General features: G+C 45.9%; 1 protein-coding gene across 1 annotated transcript; it reads left to right on the top strand.

The window, feature by feature from the left end:
- Nucleotides 1–637: 637 nt before the first annotated feature.
- On the top strand, nucleotides 638–26518 carry Ampd1 (adenosine monophosphate deaminase 1). Its single transcript, XM_060393291.1, is given in 17 exon segments — nucleotides 638–692; nucleotides 695–751; nucleotides 3118–3129; nucleotides 6549–6729; nucleotides 8698–8863; nucleotides 12319–12484; nucleotides 14032–14251; nucleotides 15661–15790; nucleotides 19218–19412; nucleotides 19696–19827; nucleotides 20440–20603; nucleotides 22273–22399; nucleotides 22573–22736; nucleotides 23543–23663; nucleotides 25529–25702; nucleotides 25833–25943; nucleotides 26338–26518. Coding segments are annotated over 17 exon segments (2334 nt in total). The 3' UTR covers nucleotides 26497–26518.
- Nucleotides 26519–26995: the final 477 nt, after the last annotated feature.

Below are 26995 nucleotides of genomic sequence, written 5' to 3'. Positions count from 1 at the left end.
CCCGGCTCCAAGCCTAGTTTTAAAAAGTGTTTTATTGAATATTGTTTGTTAGAATTTAAGTAGGAGCTTTATCTTTCTTGCTCGCTATATGCTACGGCCCAGGTCTGTTCCCGCTAGCCTTTCAAACAGTGAGGCCACACAACTAGTAAAAGTGAGCGTATAAGAGAGTGTGTGGTGTGTGTGTGTGTGTGTGTGTGTGTGTGTGTGTGTGATTTGTAAGTGTGTGTACGTACGAGAGTGTGTGGTATATAAGTATGTATGTGAGGGTGTGTGAGAATATATGTGAGTGAGAGTGTGTGCTGAGGACTTGATGGATGTACCAGGATACTCACCAACCACAGAAACTCTCCCAGTGGTAAGACACCACTTTTCAGAAGTCCATGAGGCTGCGCTGTAAGTGAGGTGAAAAATAGATGCAGGGTCACAATGCGTAAGGACACCACACTCGATGGTGCATGGTGGGTGTCGAAATTTGATTTCTGGACACTATCTTTACCTTTTTTTAAATCCCAAGATAAAGACTTTAGGCTTCACCTGTTTCTCACTGTCATTGCCTAAAGCTATAAATAGGTCTGAAGCTCATCTCTCTTTTTAGCAGGGAAGGGTCAGGTTACAGGGGGCAAAACAAAATAATAAAATGAGTGTCCTGGTATTTCGAAGAGTCAGTCAGCCATCCCCACACTCTCCTTCCTCCGCTGTGCTATCCTAGAAGCCAGGATCCCAGCCACAATGCCTCTATTCAAACTTAAAGGTAGGTGTGCACCAAGTATTTGAGGGACTCAGGGACTTTTTTTCCCATATGCAACCATTCCTCTAACTACCATGTCAGCTTCAGGAATCCTTTATTTAGGGTTCATAATAGCTTCAGGTGTACGCGTCAGAGAGAAGCGAAGCATTTTCAAGTTCTTGCTTTCTTTCTAGTTGTGGGAGGAGGGTTATTTTTTCAAACTATGTGTTTGAGACCCTCAGGAAAGTGAGCCATCTCTCCGGCTGCTCTGAGTAGAAGCTGCGCTTTCACAGCCCAAGAAGGGCTATCTGCACTATGCTAGAGCACGGGAGAAACTTCAGCCCAGACTGTTCTGGCGCCTCACAGTCCATACTTGCACTCAGAAGGGCTTTTAAAAAGAAATCAACTGTATGCATGTTTCACTACAAAAAGCCAGATGTGTGAAATAAAAAGAACAATTACACGGAAAGTTAAAGTAGTAAACACTCAAGTAGGAAAACTAGAGAATAGCAACTTAAAGAGTCTTTGTCTCGTCGTTCTGGGATGCACTCAACAGTTCAGAGCTCAGCTTTTCCGTCTGGGAGCTATGCAAAAGGAAAGATGCTTTTAAGGACACAGGCCGATTTGTGTAATTGTGTACACACCCCTGTAATTGTGTAGCCTTTTGGGCAGGATCATGCTGTAGCTTAACGTTATAATGTGACTGTTACGTCACTACCATGTATGCTTCCTAAAACCATTTGAAATGGCTGTATGATATTCCAGTGCTCTTAGTTAATCACCTGGGTTTTTTTTTTTTAAACCATATTTTATATGCATAAATGTCCTCACACTTACTTGCACCTGAAGCTTTCTCTGGGTATAAAGGGTATTTCCATGTTACTGGGTCTCAGAAGCGGTGGATCAGTGGGACTTGTCAGGTGCTACCAAATAAGCCAGTTCTGTTTGCCTACTCCAAGCATTGCCCCCTTCATCCAATTCCTTTATTTTGTTTCCTTTTACATTTCCATCTTACAAAAAAGTACCTTTGGGGGCTGGCCGTGTGGCTCAGTAGTGGGGTGTGAGCTTGCCATTAGCACACAGAAGGCCCGGGCTCAACCCCCAGCACCACAGCCTTGCAAAGAAGTACTTTTTAAAGAGTACTGATAGGCGCTTAAAGATATCTGATGGGGATGAAAGCATATAGTGACATGTCCCATGATGTCCCTGGGCAGTGCATAGTGTGAGAGAACATGAGTTAGCACAGCCCACGCTTCCTGTGGCAGCCTACACGCTGTTCTTCCAAAGCCTGGGCTCCGGGTCACAACAAATACTCAGAGTTGTTCATATGCTGTGTCTTGTCTGTTTTACCTCACACAGGTCAAGGAAAACGTGAGTATCTTGGGCTATTTTTTTTTCTGCCATTTGCAAGTATCTGTAAAGGAAGCGACAGTGTTCCTTAACTTACAAAGGGGCTTATTTCTCAGCAGCGTTTACAAACAGAGCCACTAACAGCCAGTAACAATTAGTAATAACTATAGGTAGCAAACAACCTTCCTGGCTTTCCTGGATTTCCAAAACACACAAGCTAAAAACAAAATACAAACGAGGTTTCTCCCTCAAAGGAAACATGAGCTCGCCATGGCGGTGAATGCCTGTAATCTCAGCACTGAGGAGACTGAGGCAGGAGGATGGAGAGTTCAAGGCGAGCCTGGACCATGTGGAGAGATCCTGTCTCAAAATACAACAATAAATTGCACAAGCAAATAAAGGCTCCCTCCCAAGTCATTTGTTTGCTGTTTGGAAATAATACATACAGATTAGTCAACAGTCATGTACTAAACCTTGCCTGAAATGATCCTCAACTCTAGTGCAAAAAAAAGTTTTTGTTGTGAATTTTTTGGCCAGATAAAATATGATTTTAGATAAACTAGCTTTAGAAGTGTGTTCTGCCCTCTCTAAACTTCTACCATTCTTTTGCTGACTAGCATAGTTCTGCCTCCAAGTTCCTCTGTAAGATGAGATGTGGGAGGTGGGAGCCTGCAAGCTGGCCTTCCCTACAACTGAGTAAATGCTGCTGGGAAATAGCCTAGTTTTCCAGAGCTGCTGGCTGTGGAAGCAAGCATGGTGATCTTTTTCTCAAGAGCCGTTTACGTCTAGCGTCAGTCAGCCCGTGTTAGCGAGAGCACCACAGCAGCATTCCGAGGATGACTTGTTATTTACATTCTCCTTTTATGATGATGAACCATGAGGCTCCTGGTGACTGTGGTTTGCCCATGGCCACCCAGATGCCACAGATGCCCTTTCGCGCCTTACTCCAGTGCCCTGTTTTACCTTTCCTTTTTCTATCTGTCCTGGGATAGATGTCCTGCCTCCTAGACACCACGCCTCAGATGCCCCATGATCTCGAGCAACTAAGAAAGGTTCAGCAATTATCTACACACGCCTGAGATTATTTCTCCTTCCTGAGTTTGTGATGTCATCCCAGCTTATCTACTTACTTTTAAAATCCTAGCTCCACTTTTTCCTACCCGCAGTCCCGCCATGCCCTGAAGTCGTTAGAAAGGCAGAGCTCTGGAATTAGAGATCAAATTTCAGCTGTGCTTGCATGGAGTCAAAACAGCTATCTAATTCTGTGGAACCAAATATCAACCATATCATTTTGGGTCATCATGTAAGCTACTTGAGAATATAACATCTACTTTCAACCGTAGATAGTGGCTTAGAGAGATGCAACCTTAGTAAAAGCTATACTTTAAAAATATATATGTGAGACAAATGGATATAAACAGTCCCAGATTTTTAAAAAAAAAAAAATAATAATAAAATGGTTGTTCTGGAAGAGCCGGGATGTCACCAGATGGGATTTAGTCTCTGACATCAATTCCATACCATCCTTCCTGAGCCCGTGTGCTGCCACAGAAACAAGCCATGGCATTGTTACCCTCATTCTCATCATCATAACCGACTGACCTATCTCCATTTGCCCTTCCTAGTGCATGAAGCGTCTTCTAACTTCTGCCCGCCACCCATCCTCGAGATGCCTGTGATACTCTGGGAGGAATAGTACTCCTTCTAGGGCTCAGCTGGTGCTGAGCTGGGAAGGCCTTCTCAGCCGTCGCTTCCATCTACTTAGTGTTCCATTCGCTTCTTTGTGGACGGTCGAGCCTGCTGAGGAACTACTAATTGCATCCAAGCATGCTTCTCAGTTTCCGGAGTTGTTGGGGTTTGACAAGGCAAACGAGCGCTCAGGGTTCAGGTAACAGGGTCTTTCCTGTTAGCTCTGCCACCAGCAGCCGGGATTTTAAACTAGCTCACCTGACAGCGTTAGTGAAGTTACCAGTCACCTGCTATCATTTCTATTGGATGCTTCATCCCATTCCATCATAGCTACTTATCACCCTTAATGGCCCAAAGCTGTGTGCTTGCCCGACCGGTGCCGAATCAACTCATTCAAATTTAATCTGACACTTTGTTTTTCTTGAAGGCTTTCCACACACATTATCTCATTATGTGACAACAGCCCTGCGAGTGAGGTTGGGTTGGCACTAGCGCCTCCACTTACCGCGAAAGGAAACTGAAACAGAGGGGAAGTGAGGGAGTTGTTAAGTTCAGGGCTTGTGGAACTCATCATACCACTACACGTGACTGAAAATGACCACCTTTTCAGGGCCTGCATAGACACTGGCACAGACGGTCGTCCTCTCTGTGTAGTTTGCTCTGTCATCTCTATGGCAAGTTTCCACTTCTGTTTCGCCCCATGGAGCTAGCTGTTTGCTGTTCTCATTACTGCTCACCAGCTTCTTTCTGGAAGTACCAAAAGGTTCTTAGAAGTGTTGCAGGTGTGAGGTGTGAGCTGGGCATGTGGAGAAGACAGTGGAATGCAACAAAAAAATAGACAATTGATGGCCATCACTACTACCCCATGTGATGAAACCAGGTCTTCCATCTTGAAGGTTTGGGGACTATTCGCTGCCAGGCTAGTAGAGGTCACCCTTGTTTCATTTTTAAGAATGGGAAAAGTAGGGGCCTGAAGAGATGGCTCAGTGGTCTGCTCGTCCAAAGGACCCAGGTTCAATTCCCAGCACCCATGTGGCAGCTCACAACTGTCTGTAACACCAATTTCAAGGGATCTGACACATCCACACTAATGCATATGATTTAAGTTTTTTTATTTATTACAATTTATTCACTTTGTATCCCAGCTGTAGCCCTCTCCCTTGTCCCCTCCCACTCACACCCTCCTTTTCTATTCTCCTCCCATGTCCTTTCCCAGTCCACTGATAGGCGAGGTCCTCCTCTCCTTCCATCTGACCCTAGCCTATCAGGTCTCTGACCCTAGCCTATCAGGTCTCATCAGGACTGTGTGCATTGTCTTGGCCTGGTAAGGCTGCACCCCCACCTCAGGGGGAGGTGATCAAAGAGCCAGCCACTGAGTTCATGTCAGAGACAGCCCAATGACTTAAAATTAAAAAAAAAAAAAGTGATTGGCTAATTGATAAAAAGAGAAAGGCTCAGAAAGCATGACTTGCCTAGCTAACTACTTTTGAGAAAGAAAGAAAGAAAGAAAGAAAGAAAGAAAGAAAGAAAGAAAGAAAGAAAGAAAGAAAGAAAGAAAGAAAGAAAGAAAGAAGAAGGAAGGAAGGAAGGAAGAAAGAATGAAAGATTGGGAAAAGTAGACCAGGCCTGGTGGCACATGCCTTTAATCCCAGCATTCAGGAGGCAGAGGCAGGCAGATCTCTGTGAGTTTGAGCACAGCCTGATCTATAAAGTGAATCTAGGATAGACAAGGCTCTGTTGCATAGAGAGACCCTTTCTCAAATAAGTAAGTAAGTAAATAAATACAAAATAAGAATGGGAAAACTTGGGCAGAATCCAGTCCCTGGAACCCACCCACATGGTGGAAGGAGAAAATTAACACCCAAGACACACTCTTCATTTCTCTGTTGCTCTGCCTCTGTCTCACTGTCTCTTTCTCTCTCTCACACACAGACACACACACACATACACACACACAAAGACAGAATAGAATGAGAAACTCAAGGCATAACAGTAGGTTGGCTTTCTAAGGGTCACACAATACATGGACTTCCACCACATGGAACTAAGTTGTTTTGTTGTTGTTGTTGTTGTTGTTTTGTGATTTTTTTAAAGATTTCTTTATTTATTATATACAGTGTTCTGCCTGCATGTACACCTACACACCAGAAGAGAGCACCAGATCTCATTAGAGATGGTTGTGAGCCACCATGTGGTTGCTGGAAATTGAACTCAGGACCTCTGAAAGAGCAGCCAGTGCTCCTAACCTCTGAGCCATCTCTCCAGCCCCAGAACTAAGTCTTGGCAGCTCCCTTTCACCACATAACAACATACACAGTTGTCAGGTTAACAAACAAACAAACCAAAACCGGAGGTTGCTGTGTGAAAGAAACTTTCCTAAGAAGTGTCCTAGAGGCCACATTGATTTCCTATATCTGCTGATTTTCCAATGATAGTCCTTTCTATAGTGTCTTCAAAACCACCAGGAAGACCCAGACAATCCAATGGAAAGGATTGTGTTGTATGATGACTATGAAATCAATCTTAGCTGAGAACAAGTAATGTTACATTACAAGTTTGTCCTGTGAGAGTCTAGCTGTGTCTTTGGGGCCCACCAGAAGTGTGCCCCGTACACAGAACTCCACCAATGTGAGAGCACGCCTGGAGCTCTGGCTGGAGATCAGGGAAGCCATGAAGCCAACACACATTATCCTAATCCTTGTGCCTGATACCTAGAGGCGCAGAAACTCCTGGGTGTCATCTGGACAAGGGAGTCAACTAATATGTGAACAACCTCTTCTAGATATTGATGATGCAATGCGTAGCTTTGCTGAGAAGGTGTTTGCCTCTGAAGTCAAAGATGAGGGAGGTCGGCACGAGATCTCCCCCTTCGATGTGGATGAGATCTGCCCAATTTCCCACCACGAGATGCAGGCACACATTTTCCACATGGAGAACCTGTCCTTGTCCATGGATGGCAGGCGGTAAGTGGGGCACCTTGGGAGAAATAGCAGGTCCTGAATGAACTTTCAATGAGCCCTCTGAGTGCCGGCCATGCTGAAAGGGAGACCTCTGCCGGGGTTCCAGGTTCTTTTCCTTCTCATTGTGTATGTTTGAGTGAGACACCAGTGACAGGAAAAGCAGAAAGCTGTGGGCCTCCTACCTTCATCTCCATCTTAAGCTAAATAAAGCCTTTCTATTTACCCCAGGAAGAGGGATAGAGCCTCCAAATTGGGCTGACAGCTGCAGTAAACACTCTCAACATAGACATAGCTGGCATGTGGACTGGGACTCAAATGCCTTCATCTTCAGGCATGTCCCCTAGTCAACGGCGGTGTTATTCTCTGATGTGAATCCCTCTCCAGTCAGTCTGAGGGCACCTTGGCCTTGGAGGAATCTTTTTTCAACCCCAGCCATACCACACCTGTCGTGTGCACACCACCCTTCGCCCAGGAGTTAGCGGAGATAGTTCATGAAGAAAAAAAAAATTTTTTAAATTTCACTGCCTGTAGCTCTTTACCACACAGTCCTCAAAGCGCTCAGCCTTCCCCATCTTGTTGGCCTCGTCTTACTGTCTTTTTCTTGGTTTTATACATTACAAGGAAGAACAATAAGTTGTCTCTTTTGGGATCCTCTGAATGTCTTCACCCAGAGCTTGTGTCCCTTCAAAGCAGAAACTAAGAAAAAAAAAAAATTTTTTTTTTTTTTCCATATAAGAAAACAGTATCAGCCAGGAGTGATAGCACATGCTTTTAATCTCAGCACTCAGGAGTCAGAGGCAGGTGGATCTCTGTGAGTTTGAGGCCAGCCTGGACTACAGAGTGAGTTCCAGGACAGCTGTGGCTATGCAGAAAAACCCTGTCTGGAAACAAACAACAAACAAAACAAAACCCAGATACAAACAAACAAAACAAACCCAACAAAAAAGAAAGAAAACACCACTATCAATAGAGTTTCTAATACTGTACAAGGCATTATATATATATTAAATCTCACAGAAATCCTATAACTTAGCTAGCTGTGTTAGCTTGTCATCGTTGTGACAAATTCCCAAAACAGATGGACTTAAAGGAAGGAAGGTTTATGTGGGCTCAGAGTTTCAGAGTTTCTAGTCCGTAGTCAGTTGACCCTGTTGCTTTGGGCCTGTGGTGACAGGGGACATGATGGAAGGGATTTCATGATGGAGCCAAGCTGATCGTTTTATGGCAGGCAGAAGAAGGAGGAGGGGGAGGGGAAAGGAAGGGGAGGAAGGAGCGGGAGTGAGGAGGGTCTCAGGATCTCAAGAACATGCACCTGCTGGGCAACCTCACCCCTCCAATGATGCCATAAACTGGTGAGCAAGCCTTCAGCACACATGGAAGGGGTTTCAGATGTGAACCATAACAGGACAGTACTAAGCTGTGATACTGTACTAGGAGGGAGATGGAGGCTCACAGAATTAAGGAACATGAATAAAACGATGCAGGATACAACTGCCATCACCCGTGTTCACTGTAATGGCTAGGTTGCCTCTTCTATTCAACCTGGACCATTTGGGAAGAAGGGTGTCACGTTGAAGGTCTTCTAATATATTCCCTCGGGTCCCCTGTTCTCAAAGAAGCTGCCATCTTTGCTGGGTGCTTTCTTCACCCATTATGGTGGTATCTTGTTTCTGACACCCAGTTCCTTTTGTTGTTGTTTTGTTTCAAAACACGGTTTCTCTGTGTAGCCTTGGCTATCTTGGGACTCACTCTATAGACTGGGCTGGCTTTGAACTCAAATACTTCTGCCTTTGTCTCCTTGAGGGCTATGGTTAAAGGCATGCACCACCACCACCAGGCTATCTAATTCATATTTTAATTTTTACCATTTTTGTCCTCAAAATAAATCAGCATAGTGAAAATCCATCTATGGCAATGGAACTCCTGAGAAAGACAAAGCTAATTCCTTTTATTTGTTAATTTCACACCCAGAAAAAGGCGCTTCCAAGGACGGAAGACTGTTAATTTGTCCATTCCACAAAGTGAAACATCTTCCACCAAACTGTCCCACATCGAAGAATTTATTTCTTCATCCCCGACCTACGAGAGTGTGCCTGATTTCCAGAGGGTGCAGATCACTGGAGACTACGCTTCTGGGGTGAGTTGTGTTTGCCAGCAGAGGTCAGAACAGCCAGACACCTGTAGCTCCATGCTGTTTTCCTTTCCTGTGAAGGCAGATGTTGCTCACCTCCCTTGCCACGCTCTCTCTGTGTTTCAGAACTAATGTTGAATGTCACAGTTTTGTGTTGCTCTATCATTCCACAAAAGGACCAAAGAGAGGAAGAGCACTTTGAGGAAGAGCACTTTTTTTTTTCTTGCTGACTGCATCCTAAAGTAGGAACAGATGTGAGGGGTGAGGGGTGAGGGGTGAGGGGTGAGGGGCACTGAAGGGTAGCAGGGCAGCTAAAGTTGCTTGCCACTTGGGCTAGAAACCTGAGTTTGATCCCCAGGCCCCACACGGTGGAAGGAGAGACCAACTCTCTGATTTCCATGTGTGCACCATAGCACACAAAACAAACAAACAAAGGAAAATCTAATACAGGGGTGCTGGAGGAATGACTCAGCAGTTAGGAGTGCTTATTGCTCTGGCAGAGGACCTGGGTTCAATTCCCGACACCCATATAGTGGCTCACAACTGTCTGGAACTCTGGTTCTAAGGTTCTTTTGACCTCTATGGGCCAGACTGTGGTGTACACACACACACACACACACGAGTTCATGCAAAACATTCACACATAATAATTTGTTTCTTTTTGTTTTGATTTTTGAGACAGGGTTTCTCTGTGTGTAGCCTGGCTGTCCTGGAACTTGCGTGGTAGACCAGGCTGGCCTTGAACTCACACGCCTGGTTCTGCCTCCCTAGTGCTGGGACCAAAGGCATGTGCCGCCACGCCCAGCGACGAAAGAAATTTAGAAAGAAAATTCCTGTGAGGCCATTATCTTTAGACCATCTAAAGTCTCTGGGCTCCCTGCAGTTGCTTACACAGCAGATGGTGCTTGGAGTGGATTCTCGCAAGTCACAGGGATACTGAACTCATGTTACTAACAATTTGTCCTGCTTGTCTTATCCCAGCAGTTGGCCAATTAATAAATCTCTGCTCCTGGGACTTGCGGTATCAGCATCACATTGCCGAAACTGCTATTGAGCCCTCAGTCTCCGCTCCAAATATAGATTTAGTGCCAACTGAGCCCCCTTCTCATGTAACTGACCCGGGCAGGGTAAGGCCTGAGATACTCACAGGACTCAGGGCGCTGAAATGCAAGTCATTCTTGTTTATTTTTTTCAGTATGGTAACCAGGGTGCTGGGCAAAAGGGAGGTTCGGACATTAAGGAACTGACAGGAAATGTTTAAGGAAATGGTAAAGACACAAGAAACACAATTTGGAAAACTCCAGACTTCAAAGGGCTTTGACATCTGTGTGCTTGGCAGATGTGAGAACAGAAACAGAAGGAAAGATGTACAGAAGTCTGGGAAGAGTGACCTCACACTTGAAACCTGGGCCTGGGGTCTGGTGGCTTCACTTAGCATCAGACTGTGACTAAGTTCCCCTTGGCCGTAGCCAACAGGAGCATCCTTGAGGTTTAAACCCAGAGATGGGGAGGGGCGTCTCAGGGCTGCAGTTTCCAGGCCTGGTAAGCAACTGTCTCTGTTTAGTTGGCCCTTGTTGAGCAGCTAGGCCTTGAATGCTAAGGTGCTGAGGGCTGGGCGGGGGAGCCCGCGCTCGCCTATGCGGAGCTGACAGTCCACTGCACGCAGGCAGTAGATCAGGAGTCATTGGAAGCTGACCCCCAGACCCAGCACTTGACGCAGGTTCTTTGGGCTTGAAGCTGGCATCTATCTTTCAAAATAGACTCACTGAATGTGAGCTGTCTGGCTGTGACGTAGGCCACCCGGCTGATTGCCAGGGTTCAATCACAGATCTGGCTGGCTGGGTGGGTGTCTCCTTCCTCCCCAGCTTGATATGTGCGTATCATTCCCTAAATTGCACACTCAGTGGAAAAGGAGGCGCCCCCTTCAGTCAAGGGAATCCCAGCAGCTGCGTTCCCGCGATAGAACTCCAAGTGAGCTCTCAAAATAGACTCACTGGTCAGGATTTGTCGTCTGCAGCTCTGACCTTTGGGATCATGCTTCTGCTACACCCGGAGAGAAGGTCTTTGGGGTCTGATAATACAGTCCCTTGGAGGTGAGGCAGGGAATTTCCTTCAGCTCAAACCAAGTTTTATTCTAGAGGCTCTCTCTTTTTAGATAGAGATAAAATTCTCTAAGACTATCCAAAAGAAACTGGGCACGGTGAAGCCTAAGTTCTAGGACTTGGAAATATGGAACACGAATTTGAGGCCAACCTGGGCTACAGAGGGGTTACAGGTCAGCCAGGGCTACAAAGTGAGACACTGTCTCAAAACCTTTTTTCTTTTTTAAAGCTAGGCATGTTGTCTCAGAACTATAACCCCAGCAGCTGGGTGGTGGAAATAGGGGGAGTTCAGGGCCATCCTTGGCTGCGTGACATCTTGTCTCTAAGACAAATGGATAGAGAGTTGGAGGTGAAGCCTCAGCCATAGAGACAAAGAGAAACCCTGACTCAACAACTGCCGAGCGCTAGTCAATATATTTTGAGCTCAGAAGTTCATGTTTTATTTTATTAGCTTTTTGTTCTTGTTTTGAGACAGAGACTCTGATATATATTGCTGGCTGTCATGGAATGCCTATGTAGATCAGGCTGGCCTTGAGTTTCAGTGATCCTCCAGCCTCAGCCTCACACCCAGTTTCAGAAGTGTGCACTTTCAATGTGCAAATGTAACCTGAAAGGAAGAACACATTTACAATGTTAAAAGGAGGGGGGGTCTTCTAACCAGCCGACGGTAGCACACGCCCAGCTCTTGAGGAACAGAGGCAGGCAGATTTTTGTGAGCCTGAGGACAGCCTGATCTACGGAGTGAGTTCCAGGCCAGCCAGGGCTATACAGAGAAACCCTGTCTCAAAACAAAACAAGCAAAAGAAATCATAGGGCTTTGGGAGTGGCTCAGTGAGTAAGATCACTTAAAGTGAAAGCAGGAAGAAACTGAGTTCAAGTCCCTAGCACCCGTGTAGAAAGCTGTACATGACCACCCTTGCCTGGAACCCCAGTGTTATGGGCAGCCGAGGCAGGAGAGTCTCTGGGTCCTATTATCTACCAACTTAGCTCTAGGTTCAGAGAGAGATGCTCTCTCAAGGGAATAGGAGTGATAGAGCAGATACTGTGTCTTCCTTGTACACAGCCAGTCTAGACTGCAAAGTGAGTCCAGGGCTATCACACAGAGAAACCCTGTCTCAAAAAGAAAAAAGAAGAAAGAAAAAAAAAAAAAAAAGGAAGGAAGAAGAAACAGAAAAAGCATGAAGTCCAGGAATCTCTCCTGCAGAGAGCCCCTGAGTCCCAGCCCAGTAGGAACCCCCAGGCAGGCAGATGAGGCGAGGCTCAGCAGAAGCCACAGAGCACAGGAAGGCAGGAGCGTGAGGAACCAGCCTGTCTGCCTCCCAGGCTCTCACACACTCAGAGCTTGCACTTTCCCGGCAGGTAACAGTTGAAGACTTTGAGGTGGTTTGTAAAGGCCTCTACCGGGCGTTGTGTATACGGGAGAAATACATGCAGAAGTCGTTCCAGAGGTTCCCCAAGACCCCCTCCAAGTACCTGAGGAACATCGACGGTGAGGCCTTGGTAGCAAACGAGACCTTCTATCCAGGTAATCCATCCTCTCCTGCGAGTGAGGAGCATCGCTTTGGGCCTACCTAAACAGGAACTTTAACGTGTGGTCTGAGATTATCAGCGCCGCCACCTTAAGTATCATAGTTGTCATCGGCCCCAACATGTCAATCACTTGATTCAGCCCTTACAACTCCTCTCTTCAGCACCTCGGAAAACCCAAGACAGACCTGTGTATTTCCTTGTTTCAGTGGTTGTTACGATTCAGGCACACCCTCTTTCGTTTCGTCCTCCCTTCTAGGCTGGTTATTATAACACAGACCCAAGCATGTTATTTTCCTGATAAAAACCTTTTCCAGCTTGAACCCTACAGAACCAGTCAGAATCACCTGCCTCCATTAAAGGGCATTTCAGCCATTCAGGTTCCTACTCATTCACTAAACACATTTCTAAACTGACAACCTCTCCTGCACTCTCCTTAGTCTTTGTTACAGATACAGTGTTTGCTTGCAACAGGATCTCAAGTTACCCAGGTTGGCCTCCAAACCTGCTCTGTAGCTGAGGATGCCCTTGAACTCTTTGATCCTCCTCTCTTCTCCTCTTAAGTTCAGGCATTACAGGCTAGCATCTCCTCCTTAGTCGAGCCTTTCCAGATCTCCCTCTAGTTCAGCACTTTGCTGAATTAGTTCTGTCTCTAGGCTTTGCCACATCCCTGGATTGCCTTTCTCCTTGCCAATTCACCCTGTGGCCACACATCTAGAGTTAGCCTAAGCCTTCAGGGTACAGCCCAAGTACTATGGGTTATTTCTCCTTTTTTTTCTTTCTTCCTCCTGTTCCTCCTCCTCCTTCTCCTTCTTCTTCCGGCTGGCTATCCTGGAACTCACCCTGTAGACCAGGCTGCTCTGGAACTCACAGAGCTCCACCTGCTCTGTCTCTTGAGCGCCTCATCGAATTTGGGGTACTTGCACTGAAAGTGTCCGGCGTGAGGCTGTTTTTTGTTTATTATTATTATTATTATTATTAATTTATTTATTTTGCTTTTATGTGCATTAGTGTTTTGCCTGAATTCATGTCTGTGTCAGATCTTCTGAAACTGTAGTTACAGGCAGTTTTGAGCTGCCTTGTGGGTGGCTGGGAATCAAACCCGGGTCCTCTGGAAGAACAGTCAGTGCTCTTAACCCCTGAGCCATCTCTCCAGCCCCCTCTCTTTTTATTTTTATATTACCCATTTAGTTACTTTGGGGAAATCAGTGGGAAAATAAGCTTTATTTAAAGAACAAATTAAGCTAGATGTGATGGTGCACGATTTTAGTTCCAGCACTCAGGAGGCAGAGGTAGGAGGATTTCTAAGAGTTTGAGGCCAATGTGGTGTACATAGCAAGTTCCAGGACAGCCGGGGATACATCATGAGACCCTGCCTTAAAAAAAAAAAAAAAAAAAAAGGACAAATTAAATAAAGTTGGATAATTATAACTAACAAAGCTTGAGATGACAAACTGACAAGATGTTGAAATAATTGTGTGGGTTATTTTTACATGGTCATTCATCCTATGTGCTGATCTATTGCTCTGTGTTTTATTGAAAAAGTCTTTACCCCTCCTCCGAAGAAGGGAGAAGACCCCTTTCGCACAGAGGACCTTCCTGCAAACTTGGGCTACCGCGCCAAGATGAAGGGTGGTGTCGTTTACATCTACCCTGATGAAGCAGCAGCCAGCAGGGATGAGCCTAAGCCCTGTCACTACCCAGACCTGGAGGACTTCCTGGATGACATGAATTTTTTGCTTGCTCTAATTGCACAAGGGCCCGTGTAAGTGTTTACTGAGATCTAAACTCTGGCTGCTGCTGATTGTAAGAATGCTTATTGCATGCTCACTATGTTCAAGGACTGTGTTCAACTCCTTTATTCCTTATGGAGCACTATTCATGCATCTGACTGTCATCAATCAATCAATCAATCAATCCATCAATCAATCAATCTATCTCTCCATCTACCTATTTATCATTTATCAATCTATTATCTATCTCTATCATCTATCTCTCTATCTCTATCATCTATCTTTCTAGCTATCTCTATCATCTATCTATGTCTATTATCTATCTATCTATCTATCTCTATCATCTATCTACCTATATCTATCATCTATCTCTATCATCTATCTCTCTATCTCTATCATCTATCTATGTCTATTATCTATCTATCTCTATCATCTATCTACCTATATCTATCATCTATCTCTATCATCTATCTCTCTATCTCTATCATCTATCTTTCTATCTCTATCACCAAACTGTTCATTTATTTGAGGTGTCTCAAGTGACCCAGGCTAACACCAAACTTGCTATGTAGTCCTGGCTGACCTTGAACTTCTATCCTCCTGCTCCTACCTCCCAAGGGCTGGGAATGCAGGCTTACACTATCACTCACAGTTCGTATAGTGCTGGGGATCGAACATAGGACTTCTTGCATGCTAGGCAGGCACTCTGTCAACTGAGATACAGCCCTACTCTGATATACTTTTTTCTTTATATTATTATTATAGTTATATCTCTATATTATTATTATTATTAGTAGTAGTAGTATTTTGTGACAGGGTTTCTTTGTGTAGCTCTGGTTGTCCTTGAACTTGCTCCATAGACCAGACTGGCCTCAAATTCAGAGATCCTTCTGCCTCTGCCTCCTGAGTATTGGAACTAAAAGTGTGCACCACCACCACCCAGCTTCTTTTTTTTTTTTTAATTACATGGACATGCAAGTGTTTGTTTGTGGACATGTTCATCTGCGTATAGTACTCATGGAGGCCAAAGGCCTGGCCTGGCCATCTCTCCAGGTCCTCAGCCTACACTAAGATACTAGAATTAGAGTTTAAGGAGCTGAAGCAGCTGAGAGTTAAGGGAGCCAGTAATTAGCTGTGTGTCGGGATGGTGCCCAAGTCTACTGACTCCGTAACCAGGACCCTTACCTTTGACCTCCACAGTTCTCACAGGTTTTTTAACACCTTCCCAAGTCCTGTCTCTATTAATTATTATTTTATTGGAAATTACTTTAATGGTAAGCTGGGCACCTTTTAGTGTAATTAACTGTGGAGGAACAAATAGTATTTGTTACTGCAACTGCTTCCTCCTGTGGGTAAGAAGAGTCCCGGAGGCTTTGGAAGTGTCATCGTTTTCCCTACACATCTGGAGGGATTTTAGATCATGTGTGTTTACTCTCCACAGTAAGACTTACTCTCACCGGCGTCTGAAGTTCCTCTCCTCCAAGTTCCAGGTGCATCAGATGCTGAATGAGATGGATGAGTTGAAGGAGCTGAAGAACAACCCCCACCGGGACTTTTATAACTGCAGGAAGGTAGGTGCCTGCATCCTGCTCAGAGCTGCTCAGAGGGAAACACACTGAGCGGGGATTTCTGAAGGACAAGATGCTGTTTGCTGACGATGTAAGGATACGGGACAAAGTAAATAAACACGATTAGGCGTACGACAGATCTTATATATAAAAGAGGTTTATTAGGTGAAGATGGAGGGAGGGAGAGAAGAGAGGGCAGAGAGAAGGGAGAGCAGGACATGATGGGGAAAAGAGAGAGAGAGAGAGAGAGAGAGAGAGAGAAGGAGAGAGAAGGGGAAAGAGAGAGAGGGGGGTGCCCCAATAAAGAAAGGGGAGAGAAGGAAGAGAGACCAAGAGAGGAAAGGCCAAGAAGGGCCAAGAGAGAGAGAGACCATGTGTCAGGTTGTCCCATTAAGGGGCAAGGTAACCACGCCTTCCAGGTGTGGCCACCTGGCCATCAACACTGATAACACGATAAGTTGCTAGGCAACCCAGAAGCAGGTTTTGCTCCAAAATCCTAACAGATGAACCTATAACTTCTGCAGGCTGCATAGATTTTAGTGAAGGCAGGGAGATTATATCTAGAAGATTTGAAGTGCCATTCTGTTGTTTGCCCAAGATACAAAACAAAACAAAAAAAACCACTCCACATAGGAAAAGTATAATTAAGAAGAAGAAGAGGAAGAAGAAAAGAAGAAGAGGAAAAGGAAGAGGAGGAGGAGGAGAAAGAGGAGGAGGAGGAGGAGAAGGAGGAGGAGGAGGAGGAGGAGGAGGAAGAAGAAGAAGAAGAAGAAGAAGAAGAAGAAGAAGAAGAAGAAGAAGAAGAAGAAGAAGGAGCCACCACTGAGAAGAAGCCAAGTGGCAGAGTGATTGCCCAACTTGAGGTGTGCAAGGCCCTCCGTTTGGGGCCCAGAACTGCAGAAAGAAATCATAACTGTCACAAACAAAAACATACACCCCAAACTGTTAAGAGTCACTGCTTTGAGCTTGGGAGATCTTCTACTCTTTGCTTTCAGCTTCCTGACTATCAAACTTTGGGTGAAGAATTAAATAGTTTTTGAGTTCCAGTGTTTTGATTTGTAAGGTTGAGGACTAGGTTTGCTCAATAGAGTTACAGAAAAATTGTGGATGGCATATGAGCTGTTGACTGTGAAACCCAACCAGTTAGGAACGTTTCAAATATATGTTCCGACCTTGCAAATGATTTCATAGGAGCTGGAGTGGAAATATCTGAGCCACGGTTCAGACTGAAGTCTGGTCTTAACTGTCTGTCAAATCTTGGGCAAATACTTAGTCTATCAAAAATCAATCATTAATATATTTTTATTTAATTTTTAGAAAACATTTTATTTTTCTAAAATAAAAAGCTTTTATTTTATTTAAAGTTGTGTGTAAGTGTGGGAGAAAGCAAGGAAGAAGGGAGAGATGTGGACATCAAGTGCAGATATTCTACAGCTGTGATGTAGGTGCTAGGAGCTGAGTTTAGGTCCTCTGCAAGAGCAGTAAGCATCTTTAACACCCTTAGCATCCTTAGCATCCTTAACCCTCTCTCAAGCCTTAGCTATTATGTGTGTGTGTTTTGTGATTTCATTTTCTGTTTTGTTTTGTTTATTTTTGTTTTTGTTTTGTTTGTTTGTTTGTTTTATTGTTGTTGTTTCAAGACAGGGTTTCTCTATGTAGCCTTGGCTGTCCTGGAACTCACTCTGTAGATCTGGCTGGCCTTGAACTCACAGAGATCTGCCTGCCTCTGCCTCCCCAAGTGCTGGCATTAAAGGCATGCACCACCACTGCCTGACTTTACTTATTGATTTTTGAGACATAGTCACTGGGTAGCTCTGGCTAGCCTGGAACTCATTATATTACACCAGGCTGCCTTCCAACTCACAGTGGTGCTCCTGAGTGGGAGTGCAGCCATGCACCATTGCTGCTCAGGCTCGGTTTCCTGGCCTGTTACGGTGCAATAGGTCATGATCGTGACCTTAGATCCTGAGAGGGGAATCAAGGCCAAATGGCCAGGGATTGGAAGAGACTTGAGGAGGCTGTGAGTGAAAAGAGAACAGACTCTTCGGAGACAACTTGTATAAGGGGGAACAAAGGGCTACTTAAACCTTTGGGGGATGGATAGGAGCTTTGGGGGTGAGTGTATATCATTGGCGGGGTGGGGGGGGATGCTGGTGATGCCTCATTTGCATAAGGAGGAATTCCAGGTGCTGCCAGACTTGACCTTCTAAGGGGAGAGGAAGTTTAACCTGGCTATGCGACCTGGTGAGGGGGGCAAAGGTGAGGGTGTAGCGTTACCTGTATACCGGGACATGCAGGGCATGCTCGGGGCAGGGGCCAGTGAGCCTACTCCTGCTGATGTCAGGACTAAACTTCCGGGGTTTGCTTGTTCCTGAGCCTCACTCTTGCTCTGGGACTGCTTCCCTCAGTCCCACAGCTCCTCAGCCCCACACACCATGTCTGGCTAATGTTCATTTCATAAATTGGGTATGATAAGCTAAGAGTCATGGCCCACCTTTGATCTCAGTACTGGGGAGGCAGAGGCAGTGGATATCTATGAGTCAAGGCCAGCATGATCTACATAGTGAAACTCTGTCACACACACATAAACGCACGCACGCACGCACACACACCATGGTGATACATGCCTGAAATCCCTTTACCTGCTGAGTGATCTCCCAGGCCCCACAGTTCTTGTTTTGTTTTGTTGGTTTTTGTTTTGTTTTGTTTTTGAAGCAGAGTCTCATGTAGCTCAGTCTGGCCTCAAACTCAATCTATAGATGAATATGACCTTAAACTCCTGTTCTCCTGCCCCCTCCTCCCAGGCCTGGTATTTGGCTGGGATTACAGGCATGTGCCAGTAAAGCCAACACACTTTATAATTTCAATCTTAACTTCTCTGGGTGCAAAAGCTATGATAGTTACATTACTTCTAATTGTATTTATGGAGTAGAGAATGATCCCTAAGAAATCCATTTTTGGGCTGGAGAAATGGCTCAGCAGTTAAAGGCACTAATTGGTCTTCCAGAGGACCTGGGTTCAGTTCCCAGTACCCACGTGGCAGCTCACACCTGTCTCTAGTTCCAACAATCTGACACCCTCACACCAATGCACGTAAAATAAAGTTAAATAAAATATGCATATATATATATATATATATATATATATATATATACACACACAAATTCCGTTTCAAATATGGGAAGCATGTTGGGTGTGCTGATGTTTGAGAAAAGCAAACATCTTCCCTGCTTCCAGATAACCCTGTGCAAGCTAATTGCATAGAGGACACAAACGGGTCTTTACTGCCGGGCCACCTCCATTAGCTATCAGTTCACATCCTTTTCTGTCCCTTCCTCCTTCCCCAGTGGGATCTGCAGGGTCTGTGGCCGCTAACGGTGGCATAAAGAAGGCTGATCGCTGCTTTCTCTTTCTCTGGATGCGTACATAGGTGGACACGCACATCCACGCAGCCGCCTGCATGAACCAGAAGCATCTCCTGCGCTTTATTAAGAAATCTTACCACATCGATGCTGACAGAGTAGTCTACAGCACCAAAGAGAAGAACCTGACCCTAAAGGAGCTCTTTGCTAAACTGAATATGCATCCATATGATCTGACTGTTGACTCTCTGGATGTTCACGCTGTAGGTTGGGAAGATGTTCTTTTTACCCACTCTGATGGCACAGAACCCCGAATGTCCCAGGCCATCCCTCCCTTAGCATGGCCCTCTTAGCTACCCTGGCTGCCGTGATGACTGAAAGCACCCCAATGAGTTTTGAGGTTCTCCTGCTACCACTTACACTGAACTTGGACAAGCCCATCTTCTTACCCTGCGATCAGCCCCCTGTTCTGCTCCGTCATTTCCTAGGACTCCGCCTCCAGGAAGCTCTGATAATCAAAACTTCTGCTCTTGTTTCCCGATTCAGGGACGCCAGACGTTCCAACGTTTTGATAAATTCAACGACAAATACAATCCTGTGGGTGCAAGCGAGCTTCGGGACCTCTACCTAAAAACAGACAATTACATTAACGGGGAATATTTTGCCACTATCATCAAGGTGAGGAAAAAAAATACTCTGTGTGGTTCATGAATAGGGGAGGAGAGAAGGGAAGGCAGGAAGGCAGGAAGGCAGGAAGGCAGGAAGGCAGGAAGGCAGGAAGGCAGGAAGGCAGGAAGGCAGGAAGGCAGGAAGGCAGGAAGGCAGGAAGGAAGGAAGGAAGGAAGGAAGGAAAGAAGGAAGGGAGATAGATAGAAAGGGAGAGAAGGAGAGAAAGGGAAGGGAAATCTCTCTGTGGAAATGTCTCTGTTTCTAGGGTAGAGAAGATAGGGTTAGGGGGTAAGGGCCAGAGGTTTGGGCAGAGCTCAGAGCATCCCTTGTGATGCTGTGCTTTAAGAAGCAAGGGTGGCGTGTGCAGCCAGGGCTTGTGTCTTAGGGAGTATACACAGCTCTACTTGTCTTACAGGCCCCAGGGCTCTCTTGTCATCCTTTGTCTGACTCTTCCCCTGGCCTTGTCTGACTCTTCCCCTGGCCTTGTCCTCACTAGATTCCCCTCTGCCCCCTGAGATCTTTTTACATCTCCACGTCTCCTCTCCGTAGATCCCACCAGTCTAGGCCTCTGTGGGGACTGGTGGGAATTCTTGTGCTTGGACCCCTCTCTTGGCTTTGCAGGAGGTGGGAGCAGACCTGGTGGAGGCCAAGTACCAGCACGCAGAGCCCCGCTTGTCCATCTATGGCCGCAGTCCAGATGAGTGGAGCAAACTCTCCTCTTGGTTTGTCTGCAATCGCATCTATTGTCCCAACATGACGTGGATGATCCAAGTCCCCAGGATCTAGTATGTATTTGCCTCCTCCCTTTATTTGGGGGAGGAGGGTGTGCTCTGAAGCCTGTTCTCCTCTATAGCTCATTGAGATAAAAGTCAGCTTTGCTGAAGGGGCTACATAGGGAACTAGCTCTAGAACAGTCCCCTCCTCTCTCTCCCTCCCCCCACCTCTCTCTCTGTCTGATAAGGTCTTACTATGTAGCCCAGACCAGCCTCAAACTTGAAATCCTCCTGCCTCTGCCATTTGAATGCAGGAATTGTAGTTATGCACCACCAGACCCAGTCAGTTTAGTTTTCAAACTAAAATAAGGACCTAGGATGTATTTTCTGCCTGGGGAGGATACTTAGTTCTTACTCTGACTAAGAAGTAAGCTAGGGTTAAGAGCAGTGTACATACCACATTGGTCTTGTCTGTCAGAGTAGGAGCTGTGTACCTCACACACTGAGCCTACCTCTGTCCAGTTCGTTCTTTGCCAGGCTTGTCAGCACTGCACCGGCATATAACTTTATTTCATGGTACAGAATCCCTGGCATATAGTCCTGGCTGGCCTAGGAACTTACTATGTAGATCAGGCTGGCTTTACTGAGATCTACCTGCCTCTGCCTCCTAAGTACTGGGAGTAAAGGCCTGTGTCACCATCATACCTGGCTCTTTATTTTTAGTTTTGAGGCAGGGTCTAACTATATAGCCCAGGCTAGACTTGAACTCATAATGCACCTGTTTCTCTTGAATGCCGGGATTGCAGAATTTCACCACCACATCAGAACCCAATCATAGTTGTCTTATATCTGAATCTTCACCACCACTGGCTGATTCACCCACGAGGGCCCAAGTTCTTTATAATCAGAGTGTTTTATCAGTAGTGATGCTGAGGAAACCTACTCCCTGCCTGCAGGGATGGCGTCTCTCCTATGCGCAGTGTCACTGATCTTTTATCTAACTTCCATACTCTCTGGCAACCTGCTTATGTGCCCTATGGCCTTGCAAGGCTTCATTCACTGGTACTGGGGAGAGGGCCCAGCCAATAGAGTGTTTGCTCCACAACCATGAAGCTGAGTTCAGTTCTCCCAGAACACCTAAAAATGGCACCTCGTGTGTTGTTACCAGGATTAATGTAGCTATTTAGAAAAGTTCCTGGCATATGTGCAGGGGTATAATTTATTGTTACTACAGACGAAATGTGTGTGTGAGAGAGAGACACACACTTTGGTGCTGGAATTACCAAATCCAGGCATGTGCCACCATTCTGTCTGGTCTGATTTGTGGGGTCTCTGCGGGGGGAGGGGGGAGGATTGAACCCCAAGGCTTTGTGCAGTTTTTAGGCAAGCACTCTACCAACTGAGCTCCATCTGCAGCCCCAGAGGGGTGATACCACCGCGTGCTGTCTCATAACCATGCATGTGTTTGCTCTCTGAGCTCCCCGTAACACAGTTACTGCTGTCCTTAGAACTGGACTGGGTTGGAAAGGTTGAGTTTTCTTTCCACAGAGAGTTTGTAGAAGATCTGGGGTATGTGGTCCAGTGCCCAGCCTTATGCCCAGTATAACCCAAACTCCTCCTTCATGTGTACTCAAGGAGAGCCTCTGAGAGTGGGCGTAGGATGAACACACCAGGTCCTCCTGGCACATGACTTTTGATTCTCTGCCTTCCTCTCCTAAGTTCCCTTCCCTCTTGCCTTCAGTGATGTGTTCCGGTCCAAGAATTTCCTGCCACACTTTGGAAAGATGCTGGAGAATATTTTCCTGCCAGTGTTCGAGGCCACCATCAACCCCCAAGCTCACCCAGAACTCAGTGTCTTTCTCAAGCACGTAAGCATGACCCTATGGGCTCTTACTCCTCCTCACGAGCCAGCTACCCTTGCTGGCCATCGCTGATCCTCCCTGCTTCTCTCTTTACATTGACCTCCCCTTGGGGGCTGCCCGAGGGGTCTCTCTGAGGGCAGAGCCTCTGCCGGACTGAACCCACAGCACTTTTCTCACAGATCACTGGCTTTGACAGCGTGGATGATGAATCCAAACACAGCGGTCACATGTTTTCCTCCAAGAGTCCCAAACCTGAGGAGTGGACGATGGAAAACAATCCGTCTTACACTTACTACGCCTACTACATGTATGCAAACATCATGGTGCTCAACAGCCTGAGGAGGTGAGCCCGGGAGAAATGGGGCAGAGGCTTCTGCTGCTGACGGCGGTTCTTCATTGGTGTGCGCGGGGTGTGCCAGGAAGCGCTTGGGGGAGGTTAGAGGACGGCTTTCGGACTTGGTCTCTTCTTCCGGGTTACTGCTCCCTTATTTCTGCCACGCCAGGCACTAGATGATTTGAGAGTTTCCTGGAAATTCGCGCCTCGGCTTCCTGGCTTCCTTCCTCACCTTAGGAATGCTGGGATCACAAACACACACCACCAACATTTTGTTTGTTTTCTAAGATTTATGACTTTTTAAAAATTTTTATCTGTATGAGTGTTTTGCTTGCGTGTATGTCTGTGTGCCGTGTAGGCGCCTGGTACCTGAGGAGGCATGTACTGAGACTGAAGACGTTCCTGCGTGGGGTGGGTACTCGCGTCTCCATTGCCTCCTCGTCCCACCATATTGTCAGCTGCCTCTTTAAAAAAAAAAAAATATTTGGTGGCTGGAGAGATGGCTCAGTGGTTAAGAGCACCGTCTGCTCTTCCAAAGGACTTGGGTTCAATTCCCAGCACCCACATGGCAACTCACAACTGTCTGTAACTCCATTTCCAAGGGATCTGACGCCTTCACACTAATGCACATAAAATTAAATAAATTATCTAAAAAAAAATATTTGCACTTAAGAAGAATTACAGTGAGAATTTGCAGTTGTGTTTTGCTGGACCTGTGGTTACTGTTCCCTTCCCAAGTGCTAACTCTGCCAGTGGAATTTCTTGAAACTCTCTGCCCAGAACCAAGGGTTCTCAGAGCACTTCTGTTTGCACAGGGAACGTGGCATGAACACCTTTCTGTTCCGCCCTCACTGTGGGGAGGCTGGCGCGCTCACGCACCTGATGACAGCCTTTATGATAGCAGACAATATTTCTCACGGCCTGAATTTAAAGAAGGTGAGGTCAGCTCTCTCTCTCTCTCTCTCTCTCTCTCTCTCTCTCTCTCTCTCTCTGAGACAGGGTCTCATGTACCCCAGCTGGACTTGAACTTGCTATGTAGCTGAAGATGATCTTGAAATGCTACTCTTCCTGCCTCTGCTTCTGATTGCTGGGATTTGGGATTATGGGTGACTATCACTGCATCAGGCTTGGAATCTTTTTGTTGTTGTTCTGTTCTGCTTTGTTTTGTTTTTCAAGACAGGGTTTCTCTGTGTAACAGCTCTTTAGAACTCTCTCTCTCTCTGTATACCAGGCTGGCCTTGAGCCCACAGAGACCTACCTGCCTCTGCCTCCTGAGTGCAGTGATTAAAAAAGGAATTTTTTCTTTCTTTTTAAAAAATATTTATTTATTATGTATACAGTATTCTGTCTGCATGTGTGCCAGCAGACCAGAAGAGGGCACCAGATCTCATTATAGATGGTTGTGAGCCATCATGTGGGTGACTGGGAATTGAACTCAGGACCCATGGAAGAGCAACCAGTGCTCTTAACCTCCGAGTCATCTCTCTAGCCCTCTTTTGAATTTTCAAGGTAGAGATAGCAGTATAGCTCTGGCTGTCCTGGAACTTGCTCTGTAGGCCAGGCTGGCCTCGAACTCACAGCAATCTGCATGCCTCTGCCTCTCTGAATGCTAGAATTCAAGATGTGTGCCAGAACTGCCTATCTTGGGATCTTTTCTAATAGCAATAATGATTCTATTATTAGAGCCTGTAACAAGTAAATCATTGTGGTCCATTTTCAGTATGAGATGCATTTTGAACTCATCAGTGAATCAAGGATAAAAAGGAGGCACCCCACCCCTGTCCTCCTAGCTAACAGTTGGCACCTGATAACCTGAATGCTTTTTAGTTTCTTCTTAGGGTTGAAAAGTTCCAGTCAGTTATGGGAGTAAGTCCAAGGTGGCAGGAGTAAGGAGGGATAGAGCAGATCTCAAGCTTTGGGTGGGGGGAGGGGGAGATAGGGAATTTGGGATGAGGTCTATGCTAGATTGGTGGGAAAGATCATAACTCCTCGGAGAGCCAGCCTGTGGCACAAAGAGAGCAGGACATTTTCCTGTTCAGGGAGTATGGAACCCCTGGTTTCCCTCCAGCCATTGTTGTCTTTCCTCTGGGCTGATATCCAACTTTGCAAGGTTGAAAAAAAGAACAGCTTCAGTTTTGCAGCTCTGAGTCTTTAGCACCCTTATTGTGAAATGAAGATCACTGAGCCTGAAGCATTTTGGGGGTTGCTTACGTAGCTCATTCCATGAGCGTTGAGACGGGGTTCTCTCAAGGTTACCTTGATAGTTGCCCTTGGAGATGATTTAACACACATCTCCCAACTTCCATTTTTGAACTCTCACAGGTAAAGTTGGAGGCGGTTGGCTTCCCTTCAGCTACTTTTTGCCAGGTTTCTTGTTGTAGCGTGCTTTAAAATGTCTGTTGTGATAGTCATAACTTTCGTGTAGCTAAAAAAAAAAAGAAGAAGAAGAAGCAGGTTTTGGGGTGACTTTTGAGCTGTAATTGCTTAGATAGTATTTACATTGAAAAACAATAATACTTCCTAGGAGACTTAAAGGGCTAAGGTACCTTTAAGCTTAAGGTTGACCGTGGGGTTTGTTTGTTTTTTTGTTTTTCAGGACAGGATTTCTCTGTGTATTCCTGACTGTCCTGGAACTCACTCTACAGACCAGGCTTTCCTTTGACTCACAGAGATCTGCCTGCCTCTGCCTGGATTAAATTGTGGGATTAACGGCGTGTGCCACCACCACCCGGCAAATGTAGGATTTTTTAGGTCTCTTTCTTTTCACTATCCTTATTGTTATTTTTGCTTTTTTTTTTCAGAGTCCTGTGTTACAGTACTTGTTTTTCTTAGCCCAGATTCCCATCGCCATGTCACCGTTAAGTAACAACAGCCTGTTTCTCGAATATGCAAAAAATCCTTTCTTAGATTTCCTCCAGAAGGGCCTGATGATCTCACTGTCAACCGATGACCCGATGCAATTCCACTTCACCAAGGTACACGCGGAAGCTTGAGCAAGTGTGTTTTGCTGAGCCAGCACTCCCCACCCAGAAACTGAACATCAAATCAAGGCACTTCCTTATTCTCTTTATGTACCTCTTCTCCCCATTTACGGAAATACCACAGGAGCCCCTGATGGAGGAGTACGCCATCGCCGCTCAAGTCTTCAAGCTGAGCACCTGTGACATGTGTGAAGTGGCAAGGAACAGTGTTCTGCAGTGTGGGATTTCTCATGAGGTAGACTTGATTGCGGCCGACTGCCCTTCTGAGTGTTGGGTCTAGCAGTCTAAGCAATGGAACGTTAGTGGCTTAAAGGAAACGGGCGGGAAAGCGGAAACCACGCACGGTTGCCATGGATAGGGACTAGTAAAGACTGGGGTTATAGGTCGTTGGTTGGGTCCCAGCCTGTGAGGATCTAACCTGAGTCCCCACAGCTGCCCCGCTGAGTTCTCTCTCTGGCCACCTCTCTACCTTTGATTTCTCAGGAAGCATGCGCGCTGAGGCAATCAATGAATGGGTCAGTGCTTTTCCTTGTATACGAGTAACATGAGGACTGTGGCGGAGCAGGCAATCACTGTCTATCCCAGCGTGAAAAAGAGAGACTGAACATTCTCCTCCCTTTGTCTTACAGGAAAAAGCAAAGTTCCTGGGCAACAACTACCTGGAGGAAGGCCCTGTTGGAAACGATATCCGGAAGACAAATGTTGCTCAGATTCGCATGGCCTATCGTTATGAAACTTGGTGTTATGAACTCAATTTAATTGCTGAGGGTCTGAAATCAGCAGAATGAATAAAGTAAATAAACCGAGTAACTCTGTGAGTGGGCTTTACATTGAGAATTTGCCTTGAACTCGTCTGCCTCTGCCTCCCCAAGCACTGGGACTAAAGGCATGCACCACCATCACCCAGCTTTTTTTTTTTTTTTTTCTCAAGATTTATTTGTATACTGTGTGCATATGTGCCTGCTGGCCAGAAGAGGGCACCAGATCTCATTATTGATGGTTGAGCCACTATGTGGTTGCTGGGAATTGAACTCAGGACCTTTGGAAGAGCAGCCAGTGCTCTTAACCTCTGAGCCATCTCTCCAGCCTGGAGTCCCTAGTCTTAAAATAACTACGCATTTTATTAAGTGCTCCACTGAAGTTTCATTTCCTCAATTCCTTCCACACCTTTGTACAGTAGATATAATTTTTATTTTGGGGACAATGAGCAAATGTAAGGTAGATAGCGTTCTCAGGATACTCTTTGTGAGGGGCAGCAGTGGGGACATAAGTTTGACGAATCTAGAG

Source organism: Meriones unguiculatus, chromosome 10, assembly GCF_030254825.1.
Source record: "Meriones unguiculatus strain TT.TT164.6M chromosome 10, Bangor_MerUng_6.1, whole genome shotgun sequence".
NCBI lineage: Eukaryota > Metazoa > Chordata > Mammalia > Rodentia > Muridae > Meriones > Meriones unguiculatus.
Note: the sequence above shows the minus strand (reverse complement) of the source record. Positions and strands in the feature narration are given on the sequence as shown.